Consider the following 12,721-nt stretch of genomic DNA (forward strand, 5'->3'; position numbering starts at 1 on the left):
CATAAAATACCAAGGATGGATGTTTAATATACACCAGTAATCCGACCCTCCTATACCCTTCTCGTTATAACATATATAACCATTAGGTTTGTTTAACACTTGTAAGAAATCGATATCAATTAACTTCTTTCCCGAACACGACAACTTTATTGTTCTAAAATATAAGTGTCGGAAAATAATGAATATGTAATATTTAATATGATGTATCCCGAGTCCGAGTGTGACCAGGTAATACTTTTTAGAAATCATGCTTTTGATTGCCTTGTATTAAATACAGAAAGCGAGGCGTCGGCCACACTGTAAATCGTTTCTGCTTGTCATTTTAGCCTGAGTTTTTTTTGCCGCAAATTGCAGGTAATTTAGCGAAAAACAGGAGTCGCAGGAAGCCAAACCCCTCAAAAACACATCAGTCCGGTAACTAGCAATCGGCGCAGACGTCATAGTAAGCCCCCGAACCGAAAATCCGGAAAAAAGCACAAACATGCCGTCGCAGGAGGTGAGCGTAAACAAAGTGATAGTGCATCCATTGGTTCTGCTGTCCGTGGTGGATCACTTCAACCGGATGGGAAAGATTGGCAACCAGAAGCGCGTGGTGGGAGTCCTTCTGGGCTGCTGGCGATCCAAGGGAGTGCTCGATGTGTCCAACAGCTTCGCAGGTTAGTACTGCTTTTATATCCAAAGTCGTGACAGTGAAACAAAATAATACGCTTCTGACTTCCAGTGCCCTTCGACGAGGATGACAAGGACAAGTCGGTGTGGTTCCTGGACCACGACTACCTGGAGAACATGTACGGCATGTTCAAGAAGGTGAACGCCAGGGAACGGGTCGTGGGCTGGTATCACACAGGTCCCAAGCTCCACCAAAACGACATAGCCATCAACGAGCTGGTCCGGCGCTATTGTCCCAACTCCGTGCTGGTCATCATCGACGCCAAGCCCAAGGATCTGGGCCTACCCACAGAGGCGTACATATCGGTGGAGGAGGTCCATGACGACGGCTCTCCGACCAGCAAAACCTTCGAGCATGTGCCCAGCGAGATTGGCGCCGAGGAGGCGGAGGAGGTGGGCGTGGAGCATCTGCTGCGCGACATCAAGGACACAACCGTGGGCAGCCTGTCGCAAAAGATCACCAACCAGCTCATGGGCCTCAAAGGCCTGAATGCCCAGCTGCGCGACATAAAGCAATATCTGCAGCGCGTCGGCGACAGCAAGATGCCCATCAACCACCAGATTGTCTACCAACTGCAGGACATCTTCAACCTGCTGCCCGACATAACCAATGACCAGTTCACGGGCACAATGTATGTGAAGACCAACGACCAGATGCTGGTCGTCTACCTGGCCTCCATGGTGCGCTCGATCATTGCCCTGCACAACCTGATCAACAACAAGCTGGCCAACCGCGACGCCGAGGAGGGCAAGAGCGACAGCAAGGAGGCCAAGGAGAAGAACAAGGATAGCAAGGATAAGGACAACAAGGAGACCAAGGACAAGGACGGCAAGAAGGCGGAGGAGAAGGCCGACAAGGGCAAGGACGAAGGCGGCAAGGGTTCGCGCAAATAGGAGCGGAAGAAAAAGCGCAAGCCCCGTCGCAAGCGAAAGAAGCAGGGGCCGCAGGACTAGCTGCTGCTTCTTCTGTTCTCCAGGAAGTGGAACACATCTGCAGACCATACGGCGAGGGTGTGCAGTGGCCTCAGAAATCAAGCATTGCTACCATTCATCGTTCATTGTCCCCATGAAATCAAGCTCCCTCTTATTATTTCGCGTAACTAACTAATGGCAAGTTTATGTAATTAAAAATTAAATAATTTAAATACTCCGATTGTTTGCTTTCTTCTACTTTTGCTAGAAGCAGCATACCTAGTATTAAATCCGCTCAGGCTTGTGTTTTTGTATTTCGTAAAACCGAAATTATATTTTAAAACAAACTAAACTCGCTGGAGAGGCAATGTAAATGGCTGTCTTACTATTGCCTTTCCCCGAGCACGAAAACGGATGAGTAATGCATTGTACAGGGCTTTCTCTATCTTAGAGCAGTTATTACTTAGAAAGCATTTTACCAAATTTTACTTGACTTACAGCTGAGCTAGTTAACGCTTACGAACTAAGGCTAGGGCTCGACGATTGCTAACACCATCGATGGCCCAACAACTCGAATACTTAGGTTCACTATGTGCTTGCAAAGCAATTAGAAACTAGATCAAACGTTGAGTTCCTCGCTCTCCTCCCTTTTCAAATTGGAGCACTATGCACGGGAGTCCTGCAAAATGGCTGCTTTGCAGGACTCCGGTGTAGACTGGAGGCTCCCCTAGACCAGCCACTCGCTGGCCAGCGGGAACTTGAGCGGCTGGCAGCTGCTGAGTCGCAGCGAGCATTTATTGTCCTCGGCAGCAAGTGGGATCCTGGTGGTCGCCATGGGATTGCTCTGCACCGAGCAGAGGCTTAAACTATGGCTGTGCGACTGCCTAAGACTAGAGCTAATGATATCGCTGCTGATCCGATGCTGATGATGATGATGATGTTGGTGGTTCCGGCTCCGATACTGATCCTCCGGCGGGCAGGAGTGGTTGCAGTTGAGATTGGTTGAGTGGAAGGCGGCCTGGCAGCTCCTTCCCTCGGCCCCTGAGGTTGTTGGTGACAAGCTGTTGCTGTTGCTGCTGCAGTTGAAGTTGTTGATCTTGATGCTCGTGCAGCTGGAGCGGATGTTGAGGTGTACCTGGGCGTGGTCATGTCACACCGACGTGCCCTGCTGGCCGGGCACCACCGATCCGCAGCTGTCCTCCGGCTGGAAGGACTCCTGCAGCCTCTGGCGGCAGCCGCCCTTCGAGGCGAAGAAGAACTTGTAGATGATGTACATGGGGATGCAGAGCACCGACGAGCAGGTGACCGCCCAGCCCACCTGGTAGCTCCAGTCCGGGTAGTAGTACTCCTCGCCGAGCATCTCCTTGTAGCCCATGATAGAGAAAATGAATATGGTCTGTGGGAAGTGCGAGGTTACAATCTTAGCTTAGTTACTCCTTGACCCTATCCCATCTCCTCACCAGCAGGAACACAGGACTGATGTACGTCCAGCAGATCCGCCAGAATAAGCCTGGCTTGCTGCCCAGCATCTGTTCCACGTCCGAGCTGAAGCGGTCGACTCCGTAGAACCAAAAGACTCCGGCTGCCTCCACGAAGACCACAAAAAGAATGGCCAACCCGGGTCCGTAGACGTTCAGGAAGTTGACCAGCACCACGCCACCCTAAAGGAAATGGGGTTTATGAATTTCCTTATAAGAAGGGGTAGAGCTGTAGCCTATTCATCATACACACGTTGGAATAAGTTAGAATTCCCTATCATAGCAATCAGATCCACTCAACAGAATCTCTCTTAACTGGCACTGATTAATGGCTGAGGCCTGAGCTATTGAATAGCTTGATCCCTTGACCGATACTGGTCACTCCGAGCGGAGTGGCCAAGTGACCAGGACCGGCAGGAATAGAGGAGGCAGCGAATTACAATTTCAAATGTAATCATACAAAGTGGCGGGAGGAAGAACACGGTGGTGGTTGCTTGACCGGGGTGAAGGCAAACAAGACTAACCATCTTGACAGGTGATAAAAATGCAGGAGAGGAAGGGAGTGAGTGTGTGGAGATAAACTGGCGGACGATAAAAAGCACTTAACACGGCCATCCATCGACTCCTAGCTGGCATATTTGAACAGGGGCTGCCATCAGCCAGATGGAGCGTTAAATGGGCCAGTCGGACATGCATGCATATGTATGGCGAGTGCTTAGGAGTTAATTAACCGAATCCCAGTCGAGTACTCACGTAGGTCATCGTGGGCAGGGCACACAGGAAGATGAAGGCCAGCAGCAGCAGGACGAACAGCTCCCTGCGCCTGCCAATCACCCGCGGATACTCGTCGCACAGCGCTGTTATCATGGCCTCCAATCCGCCAAAGGTGCTGTCCAGTCCCAGGGTAATCAGCATCAGGAAGAAGATGATGCTCCAGAACACTGAGCCACTCATCGTGGCTATGGCCTCCGGGTAGACGATGAACACCAGCCCCGGACCCTCCAGGCCCACCTTGTCGATGGAGGTCTTTTGGACGTAGGCCATGTACCTTTATGGGATGAAGTGACATTAAACGATTTCAGATCTATAAGTTCTAAGCTCTAGTTATTGAGGTACTTAAAATCTGAAAGACCCTTTGAAGAGAAGCTATTGAGAACTCACCCCAAAACGGAGAAGATGACAAAGCCGGCCAGGAAACTGGTCAGGCAGTTGATGCTGCTGGTGATGAGGGCATCGCGATAGCAGTTGTTGTTGAACTTGTTGTAGCTGGACAGGGCCAGCAGGGTTCCGAAACCGGGGCCCAGGGAGAAGAATATCTGGGATGCGGCGTCGATCCATACCTTGGAGTTCTTCAGCTTGTGCCACTCCGGGGTTAGGTAGTACTTGATGCCCTCGTCCGCGCCGGGCAGGGAAACTCCTCTAACAAGCAGGATGATTAGCACCACGTAGGGAGCCAGAGCGGTGACCCACACAACCTTTCCGGCACTGCGCACTCCCTTCCACAGGGAGAAGTAGACCAGGACAAAGACCCCGAAGACGCAGAGTGCTAGCGTTGGCTTCACCGGACCCATGAAGTCCAGCCCGTTGCCCTTGTAGCTCTCCAGAACCTTCCGCCTGCAAGTCAGTCGCTTAAGGACATGAATTTAGGGATATGATGTAGGGGTACCCACTCGAAGAACTCCTTGGCCGGCGAGGTGGCCAGTTCCGTGAAGTTCTCACTGGTCACCTGCATGCAGTTCTCCGTGTTCCAGGGATTATCGCACGACGTCCACGGCAACTTGGATGTGAACGAGGCGAAGAGGTAGTACACCGCCCACCCGATAATCGTGTTGTAGTACATGCCCATATAAATGTCGATTAGGCAGATCGCATAGCCCACGCCTGCAAGTTTGGAGCGCATTGTGTGTTAAATGCTCAGTAAGGACCTTTAAACTTCCTTGGGAACGCAAGGATCTGTCCCCGAGTCCCCAACGAATCCCCTAATTGCTCCGGCTAACAAGGCTGCGAGTTGGAAGCCAACAACAGGTTGCTCCCGAAGCCAGCCCAACTTGGCCTAGGAGCACCAATATCTCTGATTGAAAACGGCCAACGGAGAATCGGCAAAGAAATTGGAATATTCCCGCGTGACAATTCGCAGTTTCAGCTTTTGTACAAACCACCCTCAGAGGTTCGCCCGTCACTTATGAGGCCAATAAGACACGTCACGTGATTTCCCCCCTAAGTTTTCCACTCGCCTGGCTTTCCGCCCTTTCTTTCCGGCGCTTTTCATTTCGAGTCGCTCGGCAAAAGGTTGCCAAAGCAAACACTTGTTGAGCAAATGATGACTGCCGCAAAGTGGTGTTTGCTCTTGGACTTTTTACGACGAGGGTATGGAGGAGCTGGGTGGAGAGGGATTTGGCCTAGACAAAGTGACTTGGCAAAGTGGAGCGGTCTCTAAGCGAGCGCAGATCCCTACGAGCAGCAGCAGCCCATGCATTTTGTTTGTCACCTAATGGAATTATCAACTCGATATGCAAAACTTTGAATAGGACTTCCCCTCCAGTGGTTGGCAGGCTGGCTGGCTGTCTTTTCATCGCTGGTGTAAATCAATTTGGAGCAATTTAATTAGGGCCTTGAGCCCGGATGAATGTCCTGATTTGGGCCTTGTGCGTTCCGCCTGAATGACTCGTTAATTGTTGCAACAAACGGGTGCCTCTTATCCGTTTCGCCGCTTGATAATGTCGCCGGCACACACAATGAATGGCTCCTTTTTTGAAAGGCCCCAAACTTTGCTCCTTTGAGGTCCTGCGGCCCACAAGTGCGGGTGTCCTCGCAGCCTGGCTGAGACAATAATGCTCGGCCGAGCGTGAAATATCAGACATCAACAACACACGAGCTCATGTTCCGTGCGCTTTTCGCAGGGCCACGCTGCGTATACTTAATTTCTCATTACAAATTGCTGGAGCCGCAGGCTAAATCAGTGCGCAAATATTGAATGGCCTATGGATTCCAATATGCAATCACGTTTTTACGTCCTGCGACTAAAACTCAATATTTGAAATTCATTTAAATTGCCATTTAATCCGGAATATGTTCGCAAGCCCCGGGCGCATCCATGTTTATTTGCCCATCATCTTTCAAGACCCACATGGTCTTTTGCTAGAGAAGCAACTTCCAGTTTTTAAACTCACCTTTTAGGGCCGGACAGATGCGCTTCCAGATGCTGAGGCAGCCACAGCGGTGGAACTGGCCCAGCGCCAGCTCCATGTAGAACAGGGGCAGTCCACCGAAGATGAGGAAGAGGCAGTAGGGCACCAGGAAGGCGCCGCCTCCGTTCTGATAGCAGATGTACGGGAAGCGCCACACGTTGCCCAGATCCACCGCGAATCCAATCACGGCCAGTAGGAACTCCGCCTTTTGTCTCCAGGTCTCCCTGGTCCTCTCCGTCACGGAGACCACCAGAATGTGCTGAATGGGACATAAACATGATGGTACAAGGTTGGAGGTGTTAGCTTACAGAATATAGTATATCTTGGATCATCCGACAATCCATTCATCCATTAATTGCATTTGAATTGGTGCTTATATGCTAATGGTTAAGTCAGGGGAACTCACCTCGTTGTTGGCCAGCTTGGGGGCCAGTGGATCGGTGACCTTGGCGGGCGTCGTGTGGTCGCCATCGTCCTCGTTGGAGTCGTCCTCGTTGTTCGGCGACTCCTTGTCGTCGCTCCAGGGCGCGGGATTCGAGCGGCCCGTCGTGGCAGCTGCTCCTCCGAAATCGGAGCTTCCGCTGCGGTCCATCTTGTGGTGCTGGGGGCGTGACAGGGGCGGGGGCGCGGTGCCTGGAGGCGTGGCAGTGTACGCCGATCGCGGCACGAGCTTAGCCAGCCGAACTCTGGATCTGCACTCAGTCCGGGGCCAGAAAAAGTGAAATCTGCGCTCCACTTGCCTGCTCTTCCCTGCTCTTCACTGCTCCTCGCCCACCTGCTGTCCCTAGCTTTTCCGACTTCCCGCTTTTCCGCTTTTCCGGCCCGTTTAGCGTTGTGGTCGTGGAAATTGCATTTTCCCACGGCTCCTCACATGCTGGCCTCGCTGAATCGACTGGCAATTAACTGCAACCGGAGTTGAACAATCGCATTAAATGGGGCTGCACTAACGATGGCCATTTGTTTCTCCCCAAGGGAGGCATGCAAAGCAGCAGATTTTGCACTGATTTCCGACTGATTTGGGATGCCCAATAAAGTGGTTAAAAAATATTTAAATGCTGCGGTCAGGGGCACTGCATTTAAAGCCGCTGCCATGGCCTCCAAAGAAATATTCAATGCCAATGCCGTAAAATATTGCGATTTCGCTTAACTACTTTCGGGGCTTATCCTTGATTTACACTTTAAATTGCGAATTGTACACCACGGCGTATGCTTAACGAGACTTATGAGTTTTTGATGCAGCCTTGATCTTCTTTCAAACCCCTTTCCCTACTCTCAAACGTTTTAAGTGCCATTTAATTGTGGCCACACGCGAAGCCAAACAGCAGATAAGATGAAGAAAGTGGCCACATGTGCCGACGGAATTTCCTAATGAGAGCGTTCTGATAACACGAGTGCTAAAAATACGACCCGAAAAGCGAAACTCAAAACAATTAAAGGCCACTTAGAGATATGGAGTTGTTCTCCAGATGCTCCACATCAGATAAGTCTCTTTGATACAAAAATGTTTCAAGCCTAACACTTTTTCTAAATTAATCGCTTTTTTAACTAAACTATTCGTTCAAAAAACACATTTTTTTAGAAACTATTACAATGGAATGAGGGGGTTTAGACTTACTTATACAAAGATATGTTCCTTGATTGAAATGATTTGAATTGTTACACTTTGAATTAAGCACTTTGCACAACTTCCAAGGCACTTCACTTCTCAGGTTTCAGGTGCTCCTGGCTTCCATGCGTGCGACTTGAGAGACGCGCGCCGCTCCTTTGGGCCAACTGGTGAGTCCCGCTGCCGGATGGCTCCTTTTATACGCTGGATGCGCAGGCGGGCGCCGATTTGTCGTCGGCAGGCCGAGTGTCCTTCGGCTGTGGCCACTGCGTCCTCTGGGGTTGGGGGCTCCGAAGTTGGCGCTCGACAGGTGAGAAAGCGTAACTTAAATTGCGGCAAACTGTTGCTCATCGAACGAGTTGATTGAGCGCCCGCCCCGCCCCCTGCCTCCGCACAAGTGGGCGCTGCTGTGGGCGTGGCCCATTAGGAGCGCCTAGTTTGCCACATTACTATCCTGACCAGTCGATTGACAGGCTCCAAGCACAAGTTGCGTTTGACTAATTCAGTTTCGAGTTGGTATGGATAATTGCGTAAAAGCATATATAGTAAATGTTCTAACTTTGAAGTTCACCACTTCTCACTTGACAATTAGATGGTCGACTTCATCAAAGAGGTTTAGCAATAATATATCTTGATTCGCGTGGAGCGGATTTCCAGTTGTGTTTACCCGACGAAGAGCCGGAGCAATATGATTTTGAAACTCGTGATGCTGCCAGTAGATCACTCGATTTTACTGAGGTGATTAGGCGCTTTTTAGCGTCGAACTGAACTTTTTTTGCTTATTTATTTGCTAATTATTATTATACTCGACTCGGATTGCCAAGTGGGCAAGTCACTAATTCCGCGTAATTGCGAATCGCCAGCGGCACTGAAAATCGTGGATGGGTGCGAAGGGGGCTACGATCATCTGGACTCCAGATGGGCAGCACACGTTCTCAGGGCTTGGGGTAGGCGGAGCAGACAGACTGATTACTCTGCTGTTAGACAGAGTGTCTGTGACGCGGAGCGATACCTGCGCACTGGAGCACCCTGGGCAGTGTACACCATTGGATTGGACCCGACCTCCAACGGCGGCGGATCATCGCTGGGTGTGCGTTGCTGAACTATTTTGCCGCAAGCCGGGCTTACATAACTGAAACCCGACATCGAATTTCCTAGCCAAGCCGCAAACTACGTCATTGGCTCCACAGTCACTGCAGCAAACGGTGGGCGCGATTTTTGAATGGATTCGCGGCGCTGGGCTATCGCATCATGTGGTAATTACCGAATTCAATGAATATATAGGGTTCTAAATGAATCTAGTCCGCGTAAATGCTTACTTCCAAGTATCACTTTGAAATCAAATTTGAAATGCGCGCGCACTTTGGTGTTGGCTTCATACAAGTTTGACTGTACTGCACTTTCGAATTCAGTATTTTTCCCTCTTCAGTATTTTTTCATGGAATTGAGTGGGTCACCCTAGGTTGCCATTCGCACAAATGCGTTGGCAAAACAAATAGTTTGTTGTTGATTTTTTAGATCTTAGGAAACACAATTAAGCACTTAAATTACTAAGGAAATGCGCTTGACAAAGCTGTGGCAGAACGGCTCGCCCGGCGAACGCCACCTGAGCACTTACTTTTGCTTTGCGGCGGTGCGCCTGCTGCTCGTATTTGTGCCCCAACTGGGCTACGTGCATCCGGATGAGTTCTTCCAGAGCGTGGAGGTGATGACTGGTGAGGATTGGCGGTTGCAGTGTGCTTCGGCAAACGTAACTAATGCTCCACTTCACAGGTGATCACTTCCGGTTGGAGCACACGCGCACCTGGGAGTTCAACAACTCCCTGCCGGTGAGATCAATCGTTCTGCCCTTCGCTCTGCTCCGGATTCCCTGGAGCTTCTACGAGTTTGTTGCCGAGTGCATGAAGGCCTGGTGGCAACTGGAGCTGCTGGGCACCTACGCGTACGTGGTGTTCCCCCGGCTGATTTACACTCTGATCTCCTTTAGCAACGACTACTGCTGTTTCCGCATTTGCCGGTTGTACGGACTCCGATTCGAGATACGCCTCTTGGCCATGGGTAGCTCCTGGATTCTTCTCGTCTTCGGCACCCGCACCTTCTCCAACAGCTTGGAAATGGCCATGTGCTCCTGGCTGCTCTGCTTGGTATCGGAATGTATGTTGCGCACGAACACGGTGGTGTACAAAAAGGAGTTTCTCGAAGAGAAGTACGACAAGGCAGAGTCCATTAGCGAAAGAGTGCGCATTTGGAAGCTGAAGAACTCCCTGCCGGCGCACAATCTTCAGCATCTTATGGCCATGTCAACCATTTGCGTAGCTGGCGTGTTCAATAGACCTACATTCCTGCTCTTTGGAGCACCCATGGTCTTCTTTTGGCTGCTGCGAGGCATGGGCACCAGAAGCATCACCTTCAGGGACTTTAATCTGCGCATTGCTCTCTTCTGCTTGTGCGCCCTGCCTGCCCTAGTACTTTTTATATTCTGCGACTCGCTGTACTACCAGCACTTGACCCTCGGAGAACTGCACATGATGCACTTGAGCATCGACAACTTCGTCTTCACGCCCTGGAACTTCATTAAAGCCAACCTGGATTCGGCACAGACTGCCAGCCATGGAGTCCACCCATGCTATGTCCACCTGATGGTCAACATGCCAATGCTGTTTAACGTCCTTGCCTTGGCTTCGCTGGGAGCCTTCGCACAGCTGCTGCTCAGATTCTTCCGGGCGGAATATCAGGTGCTGCCGCGCTTCCAGAGCATCGTGTCATTGATGTCGGGGGCCATATTTGTGCCCCTCTTCTTCCTTTCCCTGATCAACCACCAGGAGCCGCGCTTCCTGCTGCCAGTCACATTCCCCCTTATTCTGCTACATGCGCCCAAACTTATCACAGGATTTAGTGCCAAGTATCCCTTTCAAAAGGACCACCCACTCCTGCGCTTGTTCTACGACAAACTGCTTTCGAGCAAAGCTTCTGGTCCCTACCTGCTGAAGATCTGGTACGTAAGCAATGTGGCGCTGACCCTGTTCTTTGGCTTCATCCACCAGGCGGGCGTTTATCCCTTGGCGGCGGACATTTCGCATGTGATTGCCACTAAGCCGGCAGCAACGCACGTTCATCTTATAACATCACACATATACAGTCTGCCTCTGCACCTGATCAACATTCCTAGCTCGAGGGTACTACACTTTAATCGCCAGACCCACCAGCGATATCATCGCCCAAGAGACTTTTATATGTACGAGTACGGAGGCCTACCCTTGGATTCCCTGCTGCAGAAGGTAAAACTCATCAGTGGGAGCTGCGAGGTGAAGCAGTCGGGCCCAAGTCGGCGGCGCTACAAACTGTATTTGGCCATTCCGGCGTCACTAAGTGCAGATCTTCACGAGGCTCTGGTGCACTCGAATGCCTCCAGCTACCTTAACTTCGAACTGCTAAAGGTGTTCTATCCACACCTCTCCACGGAGGCGTTCCCTCGCCTTCAGGGCAGGCATCCGTGCGATGTGGATGCTCCTCATTGGGCGCACGATGATCTGCGGGGTACTTGTGCCGCGGAGCAGCTACCAGCGTTTAGCTTTGCCTACCTGAACAAGCAATTCAGCTCCTTCGTCCATCAACTAGGACTGGCGCTCTACGAGATCGATGTGACGCGCAACAAGCCGCGGTCCGTAGTACTAAAGAAGGCCTCAATGAAGGAAACCGCGGCGTAGTCTTCACTTCTTGGCCAGTCCAAGTGCCTTATACCAAAGTTCTAGCCTAAGATGAACTATTTATTGTAACTTAACTTACAACTTCCGCGATACAAAATACTCTTGATAAGCTTGACTTCTGTAAGCATTCTTAATATGTGCACAGCAAACATTTTAAATATGGCTAGTCATTACCAAATATTCTTAAGATTCATTCCATACAAACTAGCATATAAGGACAATAATACGGAGTGACACAGATAAATAGAGCAGCTCAAACTTAAATCCTATCCAAAAGGTGAGTTTGATCTTCGCCAGGAAACCACTTAACATGTTCCATCTAACAATCAGTAGCCAGAATCGCAATTCTGTCCATTTCAGTTGTCGAACGCTGGAAAAGAGTAATCCATTTGACACGCCGTTGGCACTTAATTCCCAACAAACATCTGAGGCGTGGGGCGCGGCATCCGCGTTCATTGAACGTTACCCGGCAGAAATCTCGTTGCGGGCGCAATTGTGTTCTGATTTAGATTTTGTGTTTGGGCCGCCTAAGCCGTAAACCCGTTTTGGCAATGAGGCGACAATTGGCCTATAAAATGCTGGACCATTTTGGCCAACAGCATCAGTCACCGACGAACCAACCAAACCAATCAACAAAATCAACATGAAGGTATGTGTCACTTGCCCATTCGGGATCTTCACCCACTAAAGGATACTCCTTGCTCTTCGTCCAGTTCCTCATCTGCTTGGCCCTCTGCATCGCCGCCGCCCAGGCTGGCTTCATCGCCTCTCCGGTGACCACTTATGCCGCTGCTCCAGCATATGCCGCCTCCTACGCTGCTCCCGTGGCTTACAGCGCTCCAGTGGCCACCTACGCCGCCGCCGCTCCAGCCTACTCCACCTACGCCGCCGCCGCTCCTGCCTACTCGACCTACGCCGCCGCCGCCCCTGCCTACTCCACATACGCTGCTGCCGCTCCCGCTTACACCGCCTCGGTGTACAGTGCTCCGGCCGCATACGCTGCTCCCGTGACCACCTATTCGGCTCCGGCCATCGTCAGCCCCTTCCTGAAGAAGAAGTAAACGCGCACCATCACTGAGCCATCCAAACGATCCGATGAACTAAATAAAACGCCAATCTAAGCGAAATCCTAAAACTAAAAATTTAAAACTAGTCAGGTCT

General features: G+C 50.8%; 3 protein-coding genes across 7 annotated transcripts; 2 read left to right on the forward strand and 1 right to left on the reverse strand.

Annotated features, from left to right (window-relative positions):
* The first annotated feature begins 295 nt into the window (after positions 1 to 295).
* Positions 296 to 1,816, forward strand: LOC6618798 (26S proteasome non-ATPase regulatory subunit 7). Its single transcript, XM_002043011.2, has 2 exons — positions 296 to 656; positions 722 to 1,816. Exons 1-2 carry the CDS (start codon positions 482 to 484, stop codon positions 1,561 to 1,563), a joined length of 1,017 nt encoding a protein of 338 aa, XP_002043047.1. The 5' UTR covers positions 296 to 481; the 3' UTR covers positions 1,564 to 1,816.
* Positions 1,817 to 1,882: 66 nt separating this feature from the next.
* Positions 1,883 to 8,552, reverse strand: LOC6618799 (sodium-dependent serotonin transporter). Of its 2 annotated transcripts, XM_032714709.1 has the most exons (9): positions 8,435 to 8,546; positions 7,863 to 8,350; positions 6,654 to 7,150; positions 6,230 to 6,506; positions 4,730 to 4,940; positions 4,221 to 4,673; positions 3,813 to 4,107; positions 3,042 to 3,242; positions 1,883 to 2,977 (listed from the first exon to the last, which is right to left on the reverse strand). In XM_032714709.1, the coding sequence occupies exons 3-9, from the start codon at positions 6,837 to 6,839 to the stop codon at positions 2,732 to 2,734; spliced, it is 1,869 nt and encodes a 622-aa protein (XP_032570600.1). In that variant the 5' UTR covers positions 6,840 to 7,150; positions 7,863 to 8,350; positions 8,435 to 8,546; the 3' UTR covers positions 1,883 to 2,731. The 2 variants fall into 2 exon arrangements, with proteins under 2 accessions (XP_032570600.1, XP_032570599.1); XM_032714708.1 differs by having other exon boundaries at positions 7,863 to 8,552.
* Positions 8,553 to 8,907: 355 nt separating this feature from the next.
* On the forward strand, positions 8,908 to 12,702 carry LOC6618800 (GPI mannosyltransferase 4). 4 transcript variants are annotated; one of them, XR_004361283.1, is made up of 4 exons: positions 8,908 to 9,109; positions 9,372 to 9,568; positions 9,627 to 11,837; positions 11,894 to 11,933. XR_004361283.1 is itself a non-coding variant. In XM_002043013.2 (3 exons), the coding sequence occupies exons 1-3, from the start codon at positions 9,412 to 9,414 to the stop codon at positions 12,619 to 12,621; spliced, it is 2,457 nt and encodes an 818-aa protein (XP_002043049.1). In that variant the 5' UTR covers positions 9,361 to 9,411; the 3' UTR covers positions 12,622 to 12,702. The 4 variants fall into 4 exon arrangements, 2 of the variants coding, with proteins under 2 accessions (XP_002043049.1, XP_032570598.1); XR_004361282.1 differs by lacking the exon at positions 8,908 to 9,109 and having other exon boundaries at positions 9,196 to 9,568; XM_002043013.2 differs by lacking the exons at positions 8,908 to 9,109; positions 11,894 to 11,933 and adding an exon at positions 12,210 to 12,702 and having other exon boundaries at positions 9,361 to 9,568; positions 9,627 to 11,514.
* The last annotated feature ends 19 nt before the right edge of the window (positions 12,703 to 12,721 follow it).

The sequence above is a fragment of the Drosophila sechellia genome, chromosome 2R (genome assembly GCF_004382195.2).
Source record: "Drosophila sechellia strain sech25 chromosome 2R, ASM438219v1, whole genome shotgun sequence".
Classification (NCBI taxonomy): Eukaryota; Metazoa; Arthropoda; class Insecta; order Diptera; family Drosophilidae; genus Drosophila; species Drosophila sechellia.